Genomic DNA, 22,780 nt, shown 5'->3' on the forward strand with positions numbered 1-22,780 from the left:
GAAGTCAAGCTGCCTCTGCTCTGCTCTGTTTGTTTTATGGAGCAGAAGTGAAACCACTTTGGGGTCAACTCGCTGCGAAAAACTGTGCCGGGTCTCGCACGGTCTGCCGGAAAGGGGTCCAAAAACCGATCCAGAGGGCCATTTCGAGAGATTGAGCCAACTTTCATTGACAAAAAGAGGTCATTGCTCCGTGCACAGCTTCAGCAATAACGGGATCAAGCGCTCTGGACGGGTTGTAATGGAGACAGTTTGCTCGTGTTGGGGCTGCTGGCCGCCGCTGAGCAATCTTTCTGGCCGAGGTGGTTGTACAGGGAGAGGCACATCATTAAAAAAAAAGAAAGAAAAGAAGAAAAAAAAAACAGCCCAAAATGTTCCCTTTCACAACGTGCAGCAATTTGGGTCCTCCATTCGCACGCCCCGAAATTCATTCGAGTGCTATCATTATGCAAGTACAGCACAAATTGTCCAAGACCAAGTGAAACTATTTATAGTCATCCCAAGGCCTGAGAGCCAAGTGTGCCTAATGGCGTAATTTGTATTGTTAATGGTAATGCACTATCAGTTTGTTCCATTTGGCTTTGCACAGGTGCATTTAATGGGGGCTCGGCGAACCGATTCAGTCGACCCGAGCTCCTCGCGCCGATCGGCGGAGGATGTTTTTAGGAAGGACCACGGCTCCCTCTGGTGGCTCAGGGGCGGAACAGCGAGGCGGGAACCAGACGGCCTGTTCTCTACCTGGAGTCAAGGTCAGGGGGAGACGCAGCTGGTTTGCTGGAACAAAAGGCAACCTCCTTTTTTATCCTCCTTTTTTTAATGTATAGATGAAATAAAGTTGTCTTATTGTGACATACAGAGAAAAGAAAATACATTTTAAAAAATCTAAAAAAAACAAAAAACATCACAAAGAACAACAAAGCAGAACCGACTTTTGAATTATTTTGTTCCTAATTAACCTCCAAGCTCATCAGCTGCAATCGATATATAGAGTGTGGCCCTTTTTTTTCCTCTCTAATTGAGATGAAGTAATTATCAGACTGTATTCATCCCGCTAATGAAACAATGTTCCAATATGCCCGCGGCTAAACCGTTAATTGAGTTCTATTTTCTGAGACCGGCAGCCTCTCCTTGTGTCCACGGTCACAAAGCGTCAAATATGGGTTGGGGGGCCCTTTTGTGCTCGTCTCCATGCCGACACAAGAACAGGCCGTGGACCGGTGGAGCGTGCTGGCGCGCCGTCTCCCCCCTGCAGACACCCTCCCACCTCCCCTCCCACCAGAGGGGCGGCAGCAGTACAGCCGACCATCCCGTCCCCAGTCTGGTACATCCAAGTACTCCGTGTTGAATACGATGTGTAGCGAGGCCATTATTCTGTAATTATGGAGCCAAAAGACCAGGACACGCAAGTCAAGAGCTGCGGGGCTCACCGAGGTCACCGCAAGAGGCCCCAAAGACAAGCCTGAACGTCTACTTATGGGAGAGGAACCTTGAGATATGTTGTAGAAAAGAAACATTAAAAAGACTGAATTCAGGATGTCTTGCTTTGGCAAGACTGAGATAGCAATGTTCCATCAAACAGCCCATCCAGCAGTTGTTGGATGAAACTTAATGAATGAAAACTGAATGAATGAATGCAGACATTCGTGGTCCCCAGAGTATGAACCCCAACGACTTTGGTGCCCTTCAGGACATTTGTTTCAGCGAGATGTTTCCAGTCAGATGGGTTGCCATGATATTAACATTTTCTCTTGCGCCGTCACTATTTCAACGTGTCCCAATACTTTACTGGTTAAAGACTAATTCAAAAGGTATGACATAAGACCTCAGCTGTAGTTTGAGTGAGGCAAATGTTAGCAGGCCAGCACGCTAATATTTAGATGGTTAACATATTAGACATTAGATCTGCTCGACATCAGCATGTTAGCATTATGAGCATGTCATCGTAGCATGCCGGTATTAGCATTTAGCTGCAAGCACTTCTTGTGCCAGAGTACAAACTCTACATTAAATACATTAAAGTGAGTATTTTTGTCCACAAGTTGTGTTGTTCCTAATGGGACAATAAAATATACCAAATAGTTTTATTTTTGGTATTTTAAAAGGCATTCTATGGGATGGGCACTCGAAATGAGCACAATAGCTAACAATGATGTAATACACTGGCTTAATATAATTGTTGTGCAATGTTTAATGTTTTTGTCCCTACTAAATAAACGTGAATAAAAATATGCTATAAAATTGCAGCATGGGAAATGTAGAAAGCAGGGACTTAACTATGGTGGGACATAAATGTTATGAGAACTTTCTTCCTCCTCTTCCTCCTCCTCCTCCTCATGACACAAGTAGCAGCCACTCAGCTTCTCTTAGAAGGGAATACAGTGAGGATTAAAAGGAGCCAGGAAAGTTATGCACTTATGTATTCATGTTTGGATCATTAATGGGAGTGTGAAGCAGAACAGGAACACCAACTGTGATTCAGAGGAACACAAACAAACAGACAACATGATTGTGGGATCACCCAAAATAAAGTCCATAATGTTGTAATAAAGGCACTTTCAGCTCTACCGCCACCTCTGCAACCCTGGAATTAAAACCACTGCGTTTGGTTTTCATTAGTACCTTCTCCTGCTCCAGCTGTGGTCATGTCAGCACTCCAGCAGCAGTTATATCAAATATGATAAGCACTTATATGAGATGGTAAACAATACTTACCATGCACCAAAGGATGCAATGGTCCATTCTTTGTTTCTTGTGCTTCTAATTGGTCCAAAAACCCGTAAATACAGTATGTACAAATACAGCTAGGATTTGTTTGTTATAGTTTTAACATTTTAAACAAGAAAGTGTGCACCTAAAATGGAGTATGCACATGTAATATGTAGCTGAGCGTCTTCTGTCAACCCGTCAGAAAAACACTTAACTTCCGTTTTAAACCAGTTGACGTTTGAGGCTTTTATCTTGATGCTCCGAAATGTTTTGGTATTTTTCAGATGCATCATCCTCCGATCTGGGTTTGGATTCTTTCTCACCGTTCAAACTGACCGTTTACATCCACGTTAAGTTCTCTCAACTGCTCCCGCCACATTCCTCATAGAGAGGCCACTGAGGAGTCTGGAGGGGATATTTTTGCATTGAAACAAGTTGAGAAAAAGTATTCTCCAGCATCACTTCATGAACTGGCTCCCAGTGTAAATGACTTGTAATCGTCTCTCTGTCCCAGCTACCTTTTGTTAGTTCACTTTGGGGTAGATCTTTTCGTAGAAGAAGCTCTGAGCCAGGACGTAGAGCTCCCCATCTTTTTCCCGGACGGCGTGGGTGCGCACAAACTGAAACTGTTCGAGCGCAAACTCGTAAAACTCATTTTCAATTTTCCAGATGTCCGACTGCTGCAGCTTGGCTATTGTCTCTTTGGTGGGGGGCTTTTTGTCGGTGGTCTTTCTCAGGTGGGACTTCTTTCCTGGGGGAGGAGAACAGAGGGAGGTCTGACGTCAGTCTCACTTTGGAGCAGAAACAGCTCAGTACCATCGGACACCTTATACAAGAAAAAGAAAAACGCTCAACCAAAAATGTTCTAATAACCATAAATTGGAGCCTTAATGAAGATCATCGTTGGAATATGTTCCATTTGTTTACAAAGGCCGAGGCACTGATCCGTGGCATACGACTGGTTCGGATCCCTTTGTGCTGCAGGGCCGGTTTTCAGAGTTAAATGCCACTCCTGTAAACGGAGCACACCGAGTGCCGTAGCCACCCTCTCCTCCGGCGCCCGACCTCGAGTCCGTTCGAGTTCATACCCGTTCTGTAGAGCTCCGTGGCTCCCTTGAAGAAGCGGGGCAGCGCTGCCTCCAGGATCATGATGAAGTCCTCCAGCTCCTCCGTGACTCCAACCAGCAGGTACCGGTTCAGCAGGTTGTTCTTGGCCTGCTCCAGGGCCCATCTGCTGCCCACGGTCCTGCACGCAGAACGCCGTCAACACACCCCAAAAGGTCAACGCGTCACTTTGGATGTTAAATGCGATGACGTGATAAGTTTCGCTACATTACGAGGAAAATCTTTGAGGGAAATGTTCTAATGGCAATTATTATTTTCTGTTTCTATTATGTTCCATTTATATTAAACAAGATTTTAAGCATAATAACAAACTTATCCTGATTCTACAGTCACAGATCACGTCGTATAAGGCAGTTTGCTTTGAGGATAAAGTCTATAGCTAGTGATGTCACAATATGACATTTACATACTACAATTATTGTCAGGACATATCACGGTTTTACAGTTATTAGCAAAAATAATAATAAAGCCTATATCTAATAACAAAAATAGTCATTTTCGTCACCAAATTTTCTCTTTTACTTTGTTAGCCATCAATAGTGCATAAAACACACATTCGATATTATTCGGGAAAATATATTTTCTATTGTTTCTTTTCACCAAAAACACATTTTAGAGTTTTGCATTTGAACACCTCTTGATCTCGTTATCATTGACTCTCATGCAATCCTCATGTTCGCTGCTAATTTAAAAAAAAAAAAAAAAACGAAACCTCCGTGCCGGTTTGGCTCGACGGCACCAGATCTCTCTATTTCAACCTGGACAATGACGATCTACAGAGAGCACCGTTTTCTCCTCAATCCTGTAAGTAAACTCGCCGGTTCACACAACACTTTCTCCATTCAAACTGCGCCGACATATTTACAGCTCTTCTTCTCAATGCCTTCAGTGCGAGTGGCAATAACCTCCGAAACCAAAAACCCTGCACTCATTCACACGGGCTGTGATGTCGCGTCTCATGTGGCAGGTGCAGCTCCACTCACCAGCACTTGGAATGGTGGCCGCAGAAGAAGGGGATCTGAAGCCACAGCTTCTCCGGGGCACAGTCGGACCCGCCTGACGACACGCACTCGTCAAAGGTCTGAAAGACAACAGAGGCACCGTGGCGCGTTTCCGTACGGCCGAACAATGGGCATCGAACCAAAGGGTTCGTTTGAATAAATAAAAGACCTTTTTGTCTCCTTGTTTCCTTCGTCGTAGACTGGGTCTGTAGTCGTCTCCGAAGCGCAGGAAGTAGTAGTACGACACCAGGCGCTCTACGGGGTCCCGCACCACATTTATGTACATGGGCTTACCCTTCGCTCCATATCTAGATTTAAAAAAAAAAAGAAAGGGGTTGCCACATCTAATTTGCATTGAACAGACACTTGAGGATTAGTTTCAAGTCCAACATACATCAGAACACGAAGCCGCTGTCTAATTAACAGTGTTTATTACACTAAAGAAACAGCTTTTCCATCAGTGGAGGGGAGACTGAGGCTGCAAGTTAACAGGCGCCCTCTCACTGAAGAACACTTACACCATTAGGATAATTACCTGTGATCACTGAAATGATAGTGTCAGGGGGAGATAAGGACAACAATGCAATTAATCAACGCTCAAGCACACGTTAGCAATCAATACATGACCTTGCTTTATCTGCTCTGCTAACTGTCTGCAACGCATCTGGATATTAATGGTATGACAGGAAATGAAGGGCTTTACTTTGAGAAGTCCAGATAAGCTACATGGCCGTGGTAGAAGCCGGGCTTCATCTCTCTCCACGAGGTGACATTCCTGACAAAGCGCACCTGTAGCCAAAGATAATGGAAACTAATCACGGAGCAGCAGGGAAACTCCAGCAAATGGAAAAAGAAAAACACAGCAGCAAACAGAAAAGGAAACACTGGGACAGAGAAGTGGCAATGGCTTGCTTTGCTGAAGACTAACACATGTGTATTTCTGCTCATAAGGACATGGACTCATTTTTACACATTTCAAAAGGAAGGAGAGAGTCTTTGCAGTGTACGATGATTTTTTGTGAGAATTGATGACATGGAAATCACATTGAGTCACAATATGAGGCAGTTGTGTTTAGCAGATAATATCAAAAGGTGTAAAGAAATAAATCAACAGGCGATGGTAAAAAAAGAGAAGGTAAACTTGCATTCTTTCTAACAGCCATCGGGGGGCGACTCCTCTGGCTGCAAAAAGAAGTCGATGAGAAAGAGTCTACGTCTCTCTTGATTTATTCTCTCTGTAAACATCGTAAACATGAGTTTGGTCTCAACCTCTACTTCTAAGTCTTCTTCAATACAGCATGATGTTCATTTAGTAGATGGTCCATAAAGCAGGGTACGCTTTTGGGGGCGGGGCTACCTCGTAATTGACAGGATGCTACCACAGCATCTTGGAACTTTAACCCTTTCATTGTGGGTTTTCTGTTCATGAAAGTAAATTGTAAGATTTTGTTTGCCAAAAAATGTTTCGTTCAGAGTTTGCGTCACTTTCTGGTGGCAAAATTAACAAAATGGCGACGGACAAAATGCAGAACCACAAGGCTCCAAAACTTTAGTTCACCAGTGTCTGCATCTAATATACAGTTTAAGTTTAACTTAGATATCCCTGCATGTGCATCTCTACTACAAAGAGCAGAGCACTTGACTGCCTTTTATTGGATGTTCCATTCTTACATTTGATTTATTCAGGAGAACAGCTATCCTTAATACAAACTACAGATTAACATGCAGACACACTGAGGCCCTTTCTTGTCTCTGAGTAGTGCCTGCAGTCTTCATCTCAAGCTGCATACAACAGAGTCCATCAATAAGGTGGGACGGACTGAAACGTAGCGTAATTCACTGCTGCCGGTAACCTTATCGTTGCGAGTGCACGGCGACAATTGAAAGAAGGAAACTCGGATGAATAAATCAACATTCTTTCCGACTGAGAGCATCTTTTATCTGGATTATGGTGGCAGGAGATTAAGAGAAAAATGTTCAGGGACATTTTAGTAAGAAACGCTGAAAACTTATTTATTGAAAAGTGAGGCCGGGAAAAACCCATCGACTGCAGTGGAAATTACACTGTTGGTCACTAGCATTTAACCAAAATTACACTGCATGAATTGAGAAAACATTATAATGCGGTATCTCTGACCATCAAAACATGCTTCATGATGTCTCACATGAATATAACTAGAGCACCAAATTCATCGGTTCACATCAAACGACACCAATTTCTGTTGGATTCTGAGCAGCAACCACCTCCATTTATGACTGTTATCTTTGACACACACTCTGCGTTCTGAGAGAACAGAAAGTCAAGCACATTGGCCAGGTTTTGGCTGAGCTAAATGCTATTGTTGGAAACAAATGTTTGAATGTTCCTGGAGTAAAATGAGTTGGGCCCCGATGCGCCAGCAGACTGATTCTTTCCCCCTCGTCTCCGTTTTATCATGTGCAGAAGAAACAGACTGGTTGTGAGACGGAGGAGGGGAGGGGGACCCTTGATGCAAGATGGCAGACGGGATAATACCTTGGCACTAGCAAGCCAAAAACAACCCCAGCAACAGCTGTGAGGCCTTTACACGACGTGTCCTAAGCTGCACTTACAGCGAAATGAATGCACCCAGTGTAACAGGCTGTAACATGTGTTGAGCTGCACTGTACTGACGGACATGCAAAGCTTCATTCAAAAAACTCAATTAAAGCTGTTTTTTTTTTTGTTATACCCTTGACAGCAACAATCTGGTCCTTTGTTGCTCCTTCACAGCAAGAGGAGCCCGGGGGTTCAGTTCCCGGGCTTCACAGGCCTTCTGTGAGGAGTTTGCATGTTCTCCCCGTAGCAAGCTTCCTCCCAAAGTCCAGAGACATAAAGCTTAAGTAAATTACTCTAAGTTGCTCTTATCGGTGTGAATGTGAGCCGTCTGTGGCGACATGTCCAGTAAGAAGCCTGCATTCGCCCAGTGTCGGCTGCGATCGGCTTCAGCCTTGTGAGCCTGAACGGGATAAGCGGTTGAAGATAGTGGATGGACACACACACACACACACACGGAGCTATTTATTCAAATGCAGGGTTTTACCATGAGATGGGGCTTTCTTCTCAAAAACAGACCAAGGCACACGTTGTTTAGGCAACGGTATCCTTCTCAGACCTACAGCAGTTGCTGGAACCTCAATATTGTTTGCCACTGTTCAGTTATTAATCACTTACTTTTAACAACATGACAACCCTGAATTTCTGTTGTGGAATGTAGGTGAATGTATTGTATAAATATACAAATATTAAAGACATTGTATATAGATATATGTAGATGAGTGCCACACACAGTTTTTTTCCTATTGTTATTGGTTAATATCCCTCAGGTAGGCTATTGCTTTCATTTAGAGCATTCGTGCACAGAGGAAACGGTATAATCAGTAGCTCAAGGAGTCTCTTTCACGCTCAAAGTTACTTTATGCATAAAAAACCCATCTTACAGAAAGCCTCAGCATAGTATTTTCATGACCGGACCATGATGAGGTGCTTGTGATATGAAGATAGCCATTAACAGTAGGCTTACTGTGGGCTGCACATTCCCAATACACATTTTTTTCTAGGCAAGAACCGGCAAGGTCCTAACAGCGACCTGTCAATCACAAGGCATGGTCTCTTTTACCCAAACGAGAACGTAACTTAAATTGAAATGATGATGTATCGGAAAAGATAGAAAGAATAGCGATTGAGACCATATACTCAATAAATCAAGAGAGAAGTAGAGTCATTTTCTCACAGACTTCTATACAAACAGACTTATTCATGCAACCAGAGGGGTGGCCCCCTGCTGGTCAGCAGGAAGAATGCAAGTTTAGGGGGCTTCTGCATTGGCCTCACTTTTCAGACCCAAAGGTTGCTGTCTGCGGTGTGTGTGTGTGTGTGTGTGTGTGTGTGTGTGTGTGTGTGTGTGTGTGTGTGTGTGTGTGTGCGTGTGTGTGTCTGCATATCTTTATCTATATATGTAGAAATACAATTAGGTGACAGTGCAGGAAAAAGGCTAATTTTCACAATGTCCACTGGGTGTTTGGTTAAAAGTTCTTACGAAAACCTTTAGTTATTTTTTTCAATTTCATATCCATAATCGATCTGAAAACATCTCCTTCAGTGAATGATGATGTTATATTTGTTTCTGCTGAAGTTGAAGCCTTTAATTAAATTGTACAATTTGATCGAAATAAGGAAATAGAACCAAAGCTCGATGAAACGGCCGTCCTTTTATCCTGCATCTTCTTTCACAAACCTCACTTACAAATCTAAACGACAAGTGGAAAGTATGAACAGAAATACAACCTACAGTCCGAGACTTAACCAACAAACATCCCTGCTGGAAGTTCTACATTGCACAGATGTGAAGTCGGCATGTTAATGGAGCTCAAAGCCTCGTTATATCTTTCAGAGCATATTTGTGTGAAAATGTTTCATGTTATAACTTTGGCCACAACAATGGCTTATTTTTAGTTTCCCATTTTCAGTTGCGATGATCAAAGAGCCCATAAGCCCCAATGTATGTGGAGCATCTGTTACGCCAACAAAGGGCTATTCTCTCTGTGCTTTGTTCTTCTTCTCTTTGTTGTATTAAAAACAGGATTAGTAGTATTATGAGAGAAATGTGCTTATGTGAGAGGTGGAGTTGACTTTCTATCTAGCGGCTTTTATTGGCAGAAAATCTGTTTTTACAGTCAAAGTAAAAATTAGAGTTTAAATGACGTCATAAACTCTGACCCTTCATGTTTAGAGTGGTGCACATGTCTGGTTTTAGTTTGCGCTGCCACTGCATCTAAAACCCAATGACGGCCGATGGCCTCACCTGGTCTTGTAGAGACATGACGGGATTGTTTTTGGTTGTGTTGATGTGCAGCACGTGGAAGCGATTCTTCCCACACAGGTCGTAGGCGATGTTTGTGAAGGACGTGCTGGCCGTCTTGGGCACTCTGTTGTAGATGATGACCGCGTCTTCCTTCTCCGCCAGCGGCGACTGTTCCCGCCCGGCATCGTCTCTGTGACGCTGCTCCACTTCAGCCACCTCGTGTCTGGCAATAGTGCGTTCTGTGTAGGTGCAAAAAGTAAATCGATATTTAATCATCACACTAGTAAGCTTTTTGAAAAGGCTCTTCAAAACAGCCCACTTTCATTTCTCGGTTGTTTGCGGCAAGCGTTTCTAAACATAATCATTGCGATGTTTGATTTATGCGATTATGGACCGGCTGACGTTCTCTGCTGCCTGGATTTTTTGGCATTTGGCAGCACACTCGGTAGGTGTGAGACCACCGACACTACAATTATGAATAAAAGACAAAAGGCACATCTGTTGCAAAAATTAAACAAGTAATTTTAAAATGAAGTCTCGCCTTAATTAAGGAAAATCCACAACGTCCTTTAAATGCAACAACATTGAAACAAGCAATGAAGCCGTTGATGATCATATCGACGGGAGGCATAATTAAAAGTGTTTTCTCCCACATCTCACCTCAGTTGAAATGTTAATTAAAGCCAATTACTGAAATGGCCTTGACAATATCTCTTGGATCAGCTGTGTGTTGCTCGATGTAATGCAGCCAGAGCTTCCAGTGTGAACAAGAGGAGAGGGAGGAGGATGGAGAGAGAGAGAGAGAGAGAGAGAGAGAGAGAGAGAGAGAGAGAGAAGCAGAGTTTCTGCAAGTCTTCATATGCACTTGTTTGCTCTCTAACATGCGTGTTATGGCTATATAAAGCTTTGCAGTATGACATACGTTGATTGTGTTACAAGATGAGCCTATTATATTTATTGCCAGGTTTGATTTTGAATTTGAATTATGTAAAAAGAAGAAAACATGATTAGTGTGCAAAATACATGGCAATATGTGCAGAAAAGAACTTTACTAAAAATAAATAAGTATGTTTTCTTTGCTCAAACATAATTGTTTTTTAAACAATTATCTCAATGTGGCGGGATAACACGTTGTCATTAACCTCATATGATGCGAGCACCAACACTAAATATAACTCCAAACTTTTGCCACAAACAAATAAAATATAACTACTTCAAATACTTAAAACAACAAGCACTTTTCACGACGACATGAATTATGCAATAACATATGCTCCTATGTTTGGGTCTCGACGTACCGAGTCTGGCTCTGGACTCCTCCAGCTTCTGGATCTGGTTCTCGATGAAGAGCATCGCGAGCGCAAACACCAGAACAGCCGCGAGCTGCAACTTCGCCGGCATCATGGTCCTGAGAAGCGCCATCAAACCTGCGGGTGAATCATTCCGCGGACTCGATCCGACAGCGAGGAGTCTCTGGTCATTAAGAAGCTCTTTAAGTTGCTACTTGTGTTATCTAGCTTACCAGCTATGCTAACTAGTCCAAGTTGTTTCACTTACGCTAACTAGTTAGCGTTAGCTGTTTGGTGTCATTAGTTTAATAATCAGCGGCCGTTCAACAGGGTTAGCGCCCCGTTAGCTAGCTAGCTTCTCCGCTAACTATCAGCATTACGCCACGTAAAGACGCTCGCTACTCCGTATTTTAAATTCTAGCTATCTTTCTTTAAACCCCACTGACAGCACACAGAGTCCAAACTCCCCAACTCCTCCAGTTAGGTTGAGGTGCTTGTTGTAGCAGGCAGCGCCACTGGAGGCTAAAACAATGTAAAGTGCGCTTTACCGCCACCTACTGGACCGGAGGGTGTGCACCATGGCGAAACGTTAGGCAAAAAACAACAAAAATCAACGTCGAAAACATGTTTTAAAATGTTTTATTCTCTGCTCAAATATTGCAGTGTTAACTGTGGGGTTCATCATTGTTATTTGTATTTCCTTTGGTCTGTCACTGGCTCCCAGTGGTCTTTTTGAAGCTCCATTCCTCCCCTGACACATTAATCTTATTGCACATCTCCATCTCTGTACTTTATTTAAATGCTGAACATGTTCTCAGTCTTCCTCAGTGCATGACACCACTGACACAGCTTTCGAGGTCTCCTCCCACAATGTGATGTGAAACGTGCCCACGCCTTAAATAATGATGTTTGTGTTAACAATTCATGTCAAACTAGCACAGGCTCTGGGGGTTAAACGTGACGTGTACTTGGAATACATTTCGAGTGTAGTTATTGGAAGTTAACATGACAACCTCAAGATCCTGAATCTTTGTGAGAAGATTACAAAGGTAAAACCAATTGGTCATAAGGTTATAAGTCACTTTCTGAACTGTGTCAGAGAAAACTCACATATTGACATAACTTTGGTGACATTAGGTATCTTGTCTTATAATACAGCAGCTGATCCGCACCTCCAATGTCCAATCACTGTGAAGCAGGAAGAAGTGAAGCTCTGCTTTCTACACCACTGACGTCAGGTATACCATATCAAACACATTTGCTTCCTTTATGCACTGTGTGGAGGGAAGTGTTTTGAGAGAGCTCGACGATATCCACAGATAATAGGGGATGTATCACTGTAACCATGCGTTCTCTTCTTATTTGTTTTTCTGGAGCTCGAGTTTTGATAGCCTCGTGCTTCATGACACAACTCGGTCAACCAGCAAACGAGGCTGTTGGATGTGTCAGAGCAGAATTTTGCGGTGTAACTGTGTTGAATTCCAACAGCTATTTCACTTTCTGGCCACACATGCATAGAGCTCTAAGGCCTAATAGACAGTGTGGGAAATTCCATTTCCAATATCAAGAGATCCCTTCCAAAATGTACTCATTGATGTGCCTCCCACGATGACTTTTCAACTCCATCAGTGGATTCAAGACTTTCTTCAACTCACAACCATCGTACTTAAACAATGGAAAAAAATCCTTGACCAAAGCAACACAGAAGGCCAAGTCTACAAATCAGTTCGGAATGTAAATTGCACATTAACACATGATACAAAATAATAAAAATGCAAAGTGTAGGCCCCAAAAACAAACAAGGCAGCCAGTAAAATGGACAAGTCAGTCTATTAGTAGTAGTATTAGTTATTTGGACATAGATCACTTCATATTCTACAATACCGGGATTGATGTAGGTTTATTTATCTTCTTTCCCATTAAATATTAATGAAAACTAAATTGGATTATTATCAGCAACAGATCTTCTGTCTCTAAGTAATATCTGAAACTCTTCTCTCAGTCCCTGGTTGAATAGGATTCAACATGAGTTTCTCTAGCGTAGAATGTCAGACTTGTTCTGCTTAGAAACACGCAGACCTGAAGGGAAAGCTTTGGGCTGCGTCCAAGACTGACTATTGCACGGTCCAATGTGCTTCGTTTACGACCAAGAAAGTTTTGAATTATGATGACACTGTATTTCCTGCTCATCCCATGCTCTTTAATGTGTATATTGTTACTGATGAGATTAATGTGGCTAAGCCTGATGCAGCGTGTCCCAGCCTCCACCCACAGCTGCACGGCTCCATTGTTTTACTACCTACCTTCAGGGTCTGTTCTGAGCTGCAGTCGTTTTCCATTGACAACAGCACCTATAGCTGTAGCTGCACTCTAATCCTGCCTCCCTTTAACTGGTCCCTTGCTGCTGCTATAAGACCTGATACTTTGCTATTGGAGATGCTGTAAGCACGGAGAGATACATCATTATTACTAATTCAGAGCAACTTCCTGTTCAATTGAAATCTTAGAAGTTTGGAACTGATTTTGCACTTGCAATTGACAGGTGTACATTTTGAAATCCTCATCTTGTCATTATCTCATATCAAGTTGTCTCAACTCTATGGTCTCTATGAGGGAAATTTGTAAAAAGAAGAAGCGGGCCTTTGAGGCTCTGATGCGTCTTAACTAACACTCACAAAACGGTGATGCATGTCTCAACCAGTAGGGTGTGCCAGAGTTTCAAGGATAAAGATACATTAGTTTACTTTACCAATTTCCCTCTGAGCTAAAACTGCAAACTCACTTTAATAGAATCTCCATGCAGGCAAAGTCTAAGACATATCAGTGCAACATGTGTCTGCAATTAATACTTATCATACAGGTCTTTAAGCTTTTGTTTATAACTACTAAAATAGAAAATAATCTATTTTTGGTTTTCTTTTTAAAAAAAAAAAAACATTACCTGAATACATGAAGAGCTGTACATTAGAGATGCAATACCATACAATACATTTACTTTCTTAATAACATGTGTGTGCTTAAGAAACATTACAAATGATTGATGAAGTTGCTTAAGATAATGAACCAAATTCACCATTGAAATCCTCTTAAAGTCTGGGCTTAAAACGACACAACGCACGTCAATGTGGTTATAATCAAATACTTTGTGTCAGAAGTTCCACAATCTAAATATCTAAAGGCCTTGTAGAAGTGTTACAATAATTTCCAGTCTGCCCTCACCCAAGCTCTCCATACTAGAAATTTTAGAGTGCAGGCCAAGCCACACCTCTTCTGACATGAAAAAAGACTAAGTAGAAAAAAGGTTTGGTCACATTGTCTTAACACGGAGCTATTACTAAATTTAATTAAAATCAATAAATGACTCGCTTTAAGTGTAATTAAGTGGTACCACCTACTTATTACTTCTATTAATTGTATTATCAAGAAATGGGATTTCATGCAAATCATCTAAAACCCTTTTCTGCCCGTTCCCTGGGAAATATAGACATATCCCAAAGGAGTGACAGAGAGCGTGCTGCATTGGTATCAAAGACCGGTCGAGAACAAGGCTTACGTCAACCATGCGCGGCCTATCTGAGGGGAACCATTTACTTTATTCAATTAGAATGCAACAATTACGTTATTCATCATATGGTGCTGGAGGGCTGGAGATAACTACCGTGGATAAACTGATGGCCACTGTCTTTCTATTGATAACACTAATGGGATAAACAACAACACAATATTCAAAAGGGTGTTTTTTTTTCAGATGTTTTGATGCTCTCTTTTATGACCGGATAAGTACAGATAAAATGTGACTTTTCCTGGTGAACAATGGGTGTAATTTTATTTTTGTGTGGGAAACTTTTACGACGTATTTAAAGCCTGCAGTGTTAAATCTTTTCCATTCATTTATTTAATTGAATAGTGGAACAGTCAGTGTATTCGTGTCTTCACATAGTTATATAATTTTTCTATTTTAGAAGTGTAATTCTAATTGTGCAATCACACCTATAAATACATATTACTTATTCTTAATATGAAGGCACATATCAGGAGATGCTAATCGTAAAGTTCTAGCTAGTTTCAAATTAGCGATTAAGTAAATTGGCATACTTAAAACTAAAGAAATGCCCTAGCTAGTCAAGACTGGAACCAAACTGACACTTGTACGCTGCCAAGAGATGTATCAACATTACCAGACAATCCTTTTGATAGTGTAGGTAAAACATTGTTTCATACAACTGCATGGTGAAACACAGGAAGACGTAGGCTTATATCCATTGAAGCTAACCTCACCAACATTATGTGGTAATTTAAGCTAATGGTATTGAGTCAATTTGAGCTACATTGGGGTCATTTTAGCAAAATGTAATCTTACAAAAGTTTACAACACAACTGTTGTGTATTTTCTGTACATAATTTTTATACATAAACAAACATAATTTTTACCAATGGTCAGGTAAGATGTGACATTATCCTTCCATTTACTCTCTAGTTTAAATGGGTGATATGTTAGCAAGCTAACTTTACTTTTTTTTACTGCTAACTACACAACAGATGCACCTGGCATTTACTTGGGTTTAAAACAACTAATCTCTCAATGATGAATAGTTTGTTTTGCAGTTTGTGATGAATACATCTCCACTTAGTTAACACAAGGCTAAATTTAATCCACTTAGCTAACACAAGGCTAACTTTAAATGGTTACAAATAGCTGTTGCGCCCGGTTCATGGTGCAGTCTATCAATATCTTCATATCTTTGAATTATACAAAAATAGGAATATGATTGTTGTTTTTATTTCACAAAAAATATCACAATACGAATCACAAAACAACATGTGATATTTAGGATTATATAATATTGTTACAAACATATATATATATAAAAAAAACACCATAAGTGTTAAGCAGTTCAGCGAACTTAAGGTAGAGAGAAATAAGAAAATAACCACTCTTCCCATGAATGCTAGGCCAAAACTAAAGAGAAACATCATCACAGAGCAGCAGAAGATAAAAGAGATGTATCCATGAGAGTGAACTGATTCTACACATAGTCGAATCTCTGGTTGGACATCCTTCCCTCCACACTCTGAGCCTTGTAGGAGTCATGGTAGGCTGGACGGGATCTGGGGTCGGTCTTGTAGATAGTGTTGTGAGAGGCGGCTTTGTAGGCCATCCCATCGTACCTGAAGAATAGCAGAGCACAAGCAACTTTAAATAAAAAACGTTTTGAATGTCTTGAGGCTGATGGGGTGAATTATAACGTCCAGGCTGACACTCGCTCTCTCCCTCCTCATCTGTCTCTGAATATCCCACCACTCATGATATACTGCTTGATATTGTTCAGTTTTGTCAAAAAACAAGACTTAATTTTACAGCTGCAAACATACAATCTGCTCTAGTATTTTGCATGTAGCACATGTTTACTAGACTCTACTGTCAGAATCTCTCCTGTATATCTAGCAGCTTACTCATCTCTGTTACTTTACTGCACAGATAGACAAAAGTTTATTAAAAGTTGCCGTCCGGTGCTTTTAAAGGTCAGAAAAGGTCACAGTTGATGTAGCGTACTGTTGCTTTCCATCTTGGGTCATTCCACGGCAGGCCAGACACATCATGATGCCTCCAATGAACAGGATGGCGCCGCCGATCCAGCCCACGAAAAGAGCAGGGCCAAAAGTGTACCTGAAAGAAAACGGTGGGTTAGTAAATCATAAAATGCTGTCGAATATACAACCGGCATCTTAACTCGACTTTACCTCGGAGTCAGAGATCCTGTGAGCCCACCGATACCCACTCCACCCATACCCCCTCCTCCCATCATGCTGAACCCGCCATCGGCGTACGTCGTGAACCGGAAACTTTGCACAACCAAGTTCGCGAAGGCCGACACCCCAGCAATGCCACAGATCCCTGCAAATCAAGAGCAAACGGTGGGATGAGCGCACAGCTTCAGAACAGCTTCAGCAACTGAACGAGACAAGTGAACACGACTGCACCTGCGAGAAGATTTATGATCCCAGCTGACAGAGTCATTGTGGCTTTGATGTTGTCGTCCATGCTCCCCATTTTCAAGCACTTCATTGAAAATATGGCGATCAGGCAGCCGATGGCTCCGAGGATAATACCAACGATCATCAAGGCCCTCACGGCCTGCAGGAGAGCTGAAAGTCAAAGGTACGCCTTTAAGAACATTCGCCATCATGTTATGTGCCCATGAAATGGATATGCAAGCCCCCAATATAGTGGCAAAAAATAACATAAGTACACATTTATTTAAGTAACGTACAATTCTGAGGTATTTCATCTTTATGGAAAATAGCTTCACTCCGCTATTTTTATTGAACCTATACTAATTTCTTAGAAGGTTAGGATTTGCAGCACAGATGCATATGTTCAAAAAATAAAGTCAGACTAGTTATATAACTTCCCAACATGATATGACGTTGTTCAAATTAGCGCCATCTCGACCAGCTGCAACACAAATAGTTGCTTACACATGATGAGTGATGATGATCCTTTACACTAGTAAACACAATACTTATACTATAAATATATTTTCTTGTTGATTGTATACTCGTAAAAAAGTACTTTCACAATACTTTTACTTTTACAAGATCTGAGTCCTCCCACCACAATATACTACAAAACACACCCAATTATTTGTTAATTTGACCATTTTTAAGTATTCTTCTTTAGATATTGTCTGACTTGCAAGGCACGAGGAATCCTGGAAACCTTTTTTTCTCGTATTTTCCTTTGAGATAAAAGAAGTAATTACTGTATTCTTAAATAGCTCAAGTTCAAATTGTATTTGCTTTACACCATTTCATACAAAGGCAGTCCTGGGTATTGTAAAATACATGTATACATGTACAATAAGGGTAGAAACACACTTAGACACATATACACTGGCACACATACATAACAAGCACATGACTTCAGGGAATGCTAATAAGTATTTAGTTTGCTCCTTATGAACTTCTGAAAGTGTTGGTTGAAAATCTCATCTCATTTTTACCCCAGAAATCAGCATTTTTCTGAACACACTAATGCACATGTATACCAAGAATATACTTTAAATGATGCTTAGAGAGCTCAACACTCCTGGAATTTGTTCACAATTCAAATACATTTAAGTAGAAAGTGAATTAGGAAAGAAGAATTTCTTTTTTCCAGTAGCAGCAATATAAAAGCTCCTAAATCAAGGCACCAGGAGTGAAACATATTGACCCAAATGCCATCTTTCAATGGACTGAGATATTGTACCTGTATTATTCCAGACTTAAGCCTTTAAGACCTTATGTACAATATGCTCCACACTACATTCCGCTGTTAAGTACAGATTGTGGAAATGTACTTTACATTGTGTGACACTCCGGTAAAGCTTGTGCTTGCTCAGCTAAGCTTTGGATGTCTCATCAAATTTCCATTTGATTCCGGAGAGACACCATCTTTTCTGCAGCCCGCTGCATTTTTATGCAGGTGGGAAATGGAGAAAATCTGCCCTAAAACCTCCCGAATATTCTAAAGTACCTTCCGGGGTCCTTTTGGAAAATGTTCTCCTTAATCCCACCATGTGGAGAAACGTTTGATAAATGTCTTCTTCTCTCTGACTGTAATTCTCTTACCTGGCAGTCCCAAGATGGTGAAATACGGCCTGCACTGCGTTGTACCGTATGCCGTCCCTACACACGAGTTCCACAACCCAGAATAGGTGTAAATATTTGTCACAACTGTGAAAGATCGATCCTGCAAGCTCCACATGTCCATTGCTGTTGCGGCGCAAATCAAGAATAGCCCCAACGCGGACAACATGAATCCCATTAACTGAATGATCGAGGCCGCCATCTTAGAAGTCCCGCTCAAACGAAGTTGCCGCCAATGCCGTGGAGTCGTGAAATGGCAGCGTTTCAGCTCCTGCTTATCTGTATGTATGCTTCACAACAGGAACAGGTCTTATCTGATGTTTACCACAGTTTCCGTAAGTCTTTGTCCAGGTTTCGGGTAAACTCTGGCGATGACAATTCGCCCCCACCCCCTCTTATTAACAAAGGGTGCGGTTCGACCGTTCATCATCATTTTCCCGTCCTTCTCAGGAAACACTGAACGGAAATGGTTCTATGTATTATTTCTTTCTGTAAATAACTTGATTAAACAACAGATTATTTAATTCCCCCCAAGTATTCCAGTATGCCAATAAGTAGCATAAGTAGCATAATAGTACGGCCATATTGATCTGTTTACTTTAGATTCGGTACGATCTGGCTATAAAGTGAAATTTGGGGATTTTCTACAGTCAACCAACAAAACATCAACATTTTACATATTTCTCGATTGATTTTTTTAGTTCCCTGAAGTCTTTCCGTCCATGTTGCGTCTTTGTTGGTCATGAGAAAATAAAAGCTTACCTGGCAGTCCCAAAATGGTGAAGTACGGTCGGCACTCTGTGAAGCCGGAGCTCTGCCGGACGCACGAGTTCCACAGGCCCGAGTATGAGAACACGGCAGTCACGGGGTTGTCGAAGAGGTCTTGCGTCGCCCACTGGTCCATCCCTGTTGCCACAATTATCCCCGCCATCCCTAACAGACTGAGAAAGAAGCCCATCACCTGACAGATAGTGGCCGCCATGGTTTTGTCTTTAGTCTGCTGCTGAGAATGATAGAAAAGCCCACTCTGGATCCTACAGCCTTTCTGCGCTGCAGCTGTGTGTGTGAATATGATATCGGCAGGCGTGAAGTCAAAAAAATACTTCACCAGTGACCCCGTTTGTTTGCACACAGCCCAGTCATGTACTGAAAGCAGTTGGGTGGAGCGTATTAGTAAAAAAAAAAAAAAATAGTGTTGCTTGTTATTCCATAGTCAGTAAAAAGTGAACATGGTGTGGTAATCTAATTTTATGAAGTCACTTTTTAATGCTAACGTGTTTGTTGAAAACCTGCACTGCTACCGCTCATGGGTTTTGTCGGCAGCTTTACTTCTTAGTACTTTGAATTAAAAATATCTTTAGTAGAAGCTGTTATGAATTCAATCCATCAAGTGTCAAGACCCTAAAAACCTATTCCATCAATCTTCTCCCTCCGAGCGCTGGGGTTTGTACAGGATCACACCATTTTCTCGTCTGGGTTCATTGTTTCGATAAATTGGAAAAAAAAGTTTTGTACCAATCCGGATTCAGCCGTACCCACACCCACACAGTCCCGATGAAGCAATAAGAGCTGCGTTTTGGAGCTTAGGAATAGATTTATCTACTTATCCTGGTACGAATGTAACAGAATCCTCCAACCAGCATAAAGCTTTTAAAGCATGTGGACTCGCGATGTGTCGATAGGAGAATTCGTTAACTTTTTAAAGGACTTAGCAAACGGTTTCCCTCTGTTTTCAGCCATTGTGCTAAGTTAAGTTAACCAACTGGTAGCTGCAGCCCTATATTTACTGGACAAATGTGAGGCCTCATACCTATGTGACTCATCCAACTCTCTGCCAGGAATTAAATGAGCATATTTCCCAAAATGTAACACTATAGCTATAAGTTTTTTGTTTTTTTTATATCTTTGACTGTTGCTTAGTGATGGTGAACATTTCATGTTTTGGAGAAACTTAAAGGGATTTTAAAACAGATGTTCTTGCCTGAATATCCTATCATTTGCTGCCATTTATGTTTTTTTTCTCTTCTGACATTGAAGATTCATATTCATTACGTAATAATATGTATAGAAACACCTTGTAATAAGGCATTTACATGACATGAGCTTAACACTACAAAAAGGAATGCTTGTATTTAGTTGGTTTATTTGTGCCTCTTGATATATTATATCTTCAATGTTACAAATGTAAAGTTTAAACTATACCGGATTTGTTTTTTAAGCCCATTTGCAGGTTGAACATTGCCCTGTGGTGCGTCTCAGCCAGGCTGTGTTCAGCGATACTAGATGACGGTGTTGTTGGGGTGGCACAGGCAAAAGTAAATACTGATATGATTATACTGATAATAGTGAACTGAAACCAATTTACATGTGGCTGATTTGTCGAGGAGAACTTGAGACACACAAGGACTGAACTGAAACTGGGTTGGGGCCTCGTTCAGGAAAAACACGGCCAGTGTTGACACAGTATTTACATATTTAATAAACATACAGAAATGTACCTTTGTTAAACTTGAGTCAGTTGGATGGAGGACGTGTAGAAGAACTGTGTTATTGGATATTATTTCCACCTTATTTTGTGTATTTTTTAAACATGAAGAGTAACAATAATGTGACTATTAAGTGTAATATTGTTTCTGACTGCTCGTGATGAAGAAAAGGCAATGGTAGACACACATTATTCCCTTTTAAAGACAGGATTTTTCAAATTATACAAGCATGGGGAATTCTTCAAATGAACTTCAAATTAACCACATTCATTCATTCATATTTATATTGCAAAATGTTACCAGAATCTCTGCATTTACTCAAGTATTCAATAAACAATCAATCGTAGTGCTGTGAGTAAAATCCACATAAGCCAAATACAAGTGGCAAGTAAGGTTAAATAAATATGTTTAGAGGCAGACTTGACCTCACAGGTGACCTTATGCACAGTAAATCACTAATGAAAGGATTGTTGAAGTATATCAAACGACCCACTCAGTGTGTGTGTGTCTCTCTCTCGCTCTCTCTCTCCCCCACACACACTCACACAGGCGACCTGATTTGCTCACTGTCAATAGAAGTAACAGTAGCAGGCTAATGATCTTTGCTGTCTGCTGGGCAAAGCAATTTGTCCCCCCAGCAGGCTGAACCTTAAGCAAACAACTTTTCCAGCATCTGCAGGAGCCACTGTTTGCTTATCGCCGGCTGCCCTTGTGAAATGCTCATGAAAAGAGACGCTACTTCACACATGTGTCTACGATTGTAAGATGTGTTCGTTCTGCAGGTGTTGGTTGAATATTACAATAAATATGCCTGCTTGAGTACTGCAAGAAGCAGTCAATGCTGAGTGTCGGAATAAAACAACTACAAACAAGTAGGCCCCAAACTCGTGCTCTTCAACCAAACTTTGATTAAACTTACCGAACTCTCAGAACCTACAGAAATATGATGCTCAAGACATCTGGAATATTTCCTTTGATGGAGCGGTGCAGCTATAAAAAACATCAAAGAGTGTTTGATTTGAATATTTCCCTCTCTGCAAACGTCATACATCACAGGGTGAAGCTCCAATGAAAAGTTGGAACAGGCTGATACTGAACACGTGTACGATACCGTCAGACGACACAGACTACGGCCACAATGCACCTTTCAGCGTTGACAGACAAACACAGGGCTTTCAACCAGGAAGCCGATGTTCTCTGTCCCAAAGTTACTTGTTGGGACGTTAGTGAAGTCATTTCCGTACTTACTGACCGTGAGGCTGGTAAAGTGTCAGCAAATTGATTACAATGTGTCACAGTACCTGAAGATGTGTTGCTAATTTAAAACATTTGCTTTCAACATTGTTACAACAACAAAAAAAGATGAACGCTAACCTCATGGTGGCGCTAGAGTGAAAGTCAGGGGACGGCTAACGTTAGTGAGATGTGACCATGTCGGAACAACGTGTCATGGCAATCCATTCAGTAGTTGTTGACATATTTCGGGCAGGACCAAGATGGTGGACGGACCAACTGACCAACCTGGAGCCATGTGGTCAGTATGGCAAAACATATCCGGGGGGAGCTATACCAGCTGATTGAGAGGAATCAGTGTATTAAGGGGTTAAATCTTGATAGCGAGTCCTCCCTGATGCAGCCCCCGCAAACAGCGTGTCATATAGCGAGGCCTGCTGTCATTTTCTCCGACTTCGTCAAAGAAAAAGTTTGGGTGACAAGACCTT

At 41.5% G+C, this 22,780-nt stretch overlaps 2 protein-coding genes across 2 annotated transcripts; both read right to left on the reverse strand.

Moving 5' to 3' along the window:
- Positions 1-807: 807 nt before the first annotated feature.
- hs2st1b (heparan sulfate 2-O-sulfotransferase 1b) lies at positions 808-11,435 on the reverse strand. Its single transcript, XM_068589987.1, has 7 exons — positions 10,951-11,435; positions 9,653-9,891; positions 5,533-5,618; positions 4,999-5,137; positions 4,812-4,909; positions 3,792-3,949; positions 808-3,454 (listed from the first exon to the last, which is right to left on the reverse strand). The coding sequence occupies exons 1-7, from the start codon at positions 11,072-11,074 to the stop codon at positions 3,228-3,230; spliced, it is 1,071 nt and encodes a 356-aa protein (XP_068446088.1). The 5' UTR covers positions 11,075-11,435; the 3' UTR covers positions 808-3,227.
- Positions 11,436-15,968: 4,533 nt separating this feature from the next.
- Positions 15,969-19,555, reverse strand: LOC137793669 (claudin-18-like). The gene is made up of 5 exons (XM_068589961.1): positions 19,336-19,555; positions 16,924-17,088; positions 16,684-16,837; positions 16,496-16,609; positions 15,969-16,110 (listed from the first exon to the last, which is right to left on the reverse strand). Exons 1-5 carry the CDS (start codon positions 19,553-19,555, stop codon positions 15,969-15,971), a joined length of 795 nt encoding a protein of 264 aa, XP_068446062.1.
- Between the last annotated feature and the right edge of the window lie 3,225 nt (positions 19,556-22,780).

Source organism: Clinocottus analis, unplaced genomic scaffold, assembly GCF_023055335.1.
Source record: "Clinocottus analis isolate CAN_PGR_092001 unplaced genomic scaffold, fCliAna1.0.p SCAF_23, whole genome shotgun sequence".
Classification (NCBI taxonomy): Eukaryota; Metazoa; Chordata; class Actinopteri; order Perciformes; family Cottidae; genus Clinocottus; species Clinocottus analis.

Coding starts and splice junctions, on each gene's coding strand:
- hs2st1b (XM_068589987.1), bottom strand. CDS start 11,074: ATGGCGCTTCTCAGGACCATGATGCCGGCGAAGTTGCAGCTCGCGGCT. Junction 5,138..5,532: donor GCTTATCTGGACTTCTCAAA/GTAAAGCCCTTC, acceptor TTTTAAATCTAG/ATATGGAGCGAAGGGTAAGC. Junction 3,455..3,791: donor CACGGAGCTCTACAGAACGG/GTATGAACTCGA, acceptor CTCCTCCCCCAG/GAAAGAAGTCCCACCTGAGA.
- LOC137793669 (XM_068589961.1), bottom strand. CDS start 19,555: ATGGCGGCCACTATCTGTCAGGTGATGGGCTTCTTTCTCAGTCTGTTA. Junction 16,838..16,923: donor GATCATAAATCTTCTCGCAG/GTGCAGTCGTGT, acceptor CTTGATTTGCAG/GGATCTGTGGCATTGCTGGG. Junction 16,111..16,495: donor ACCCAAGATGGAAAGCAACA/GTACGCTACATC, acceptor GCTATTCTTCAG/GTACGATGGGATGGCCTACA.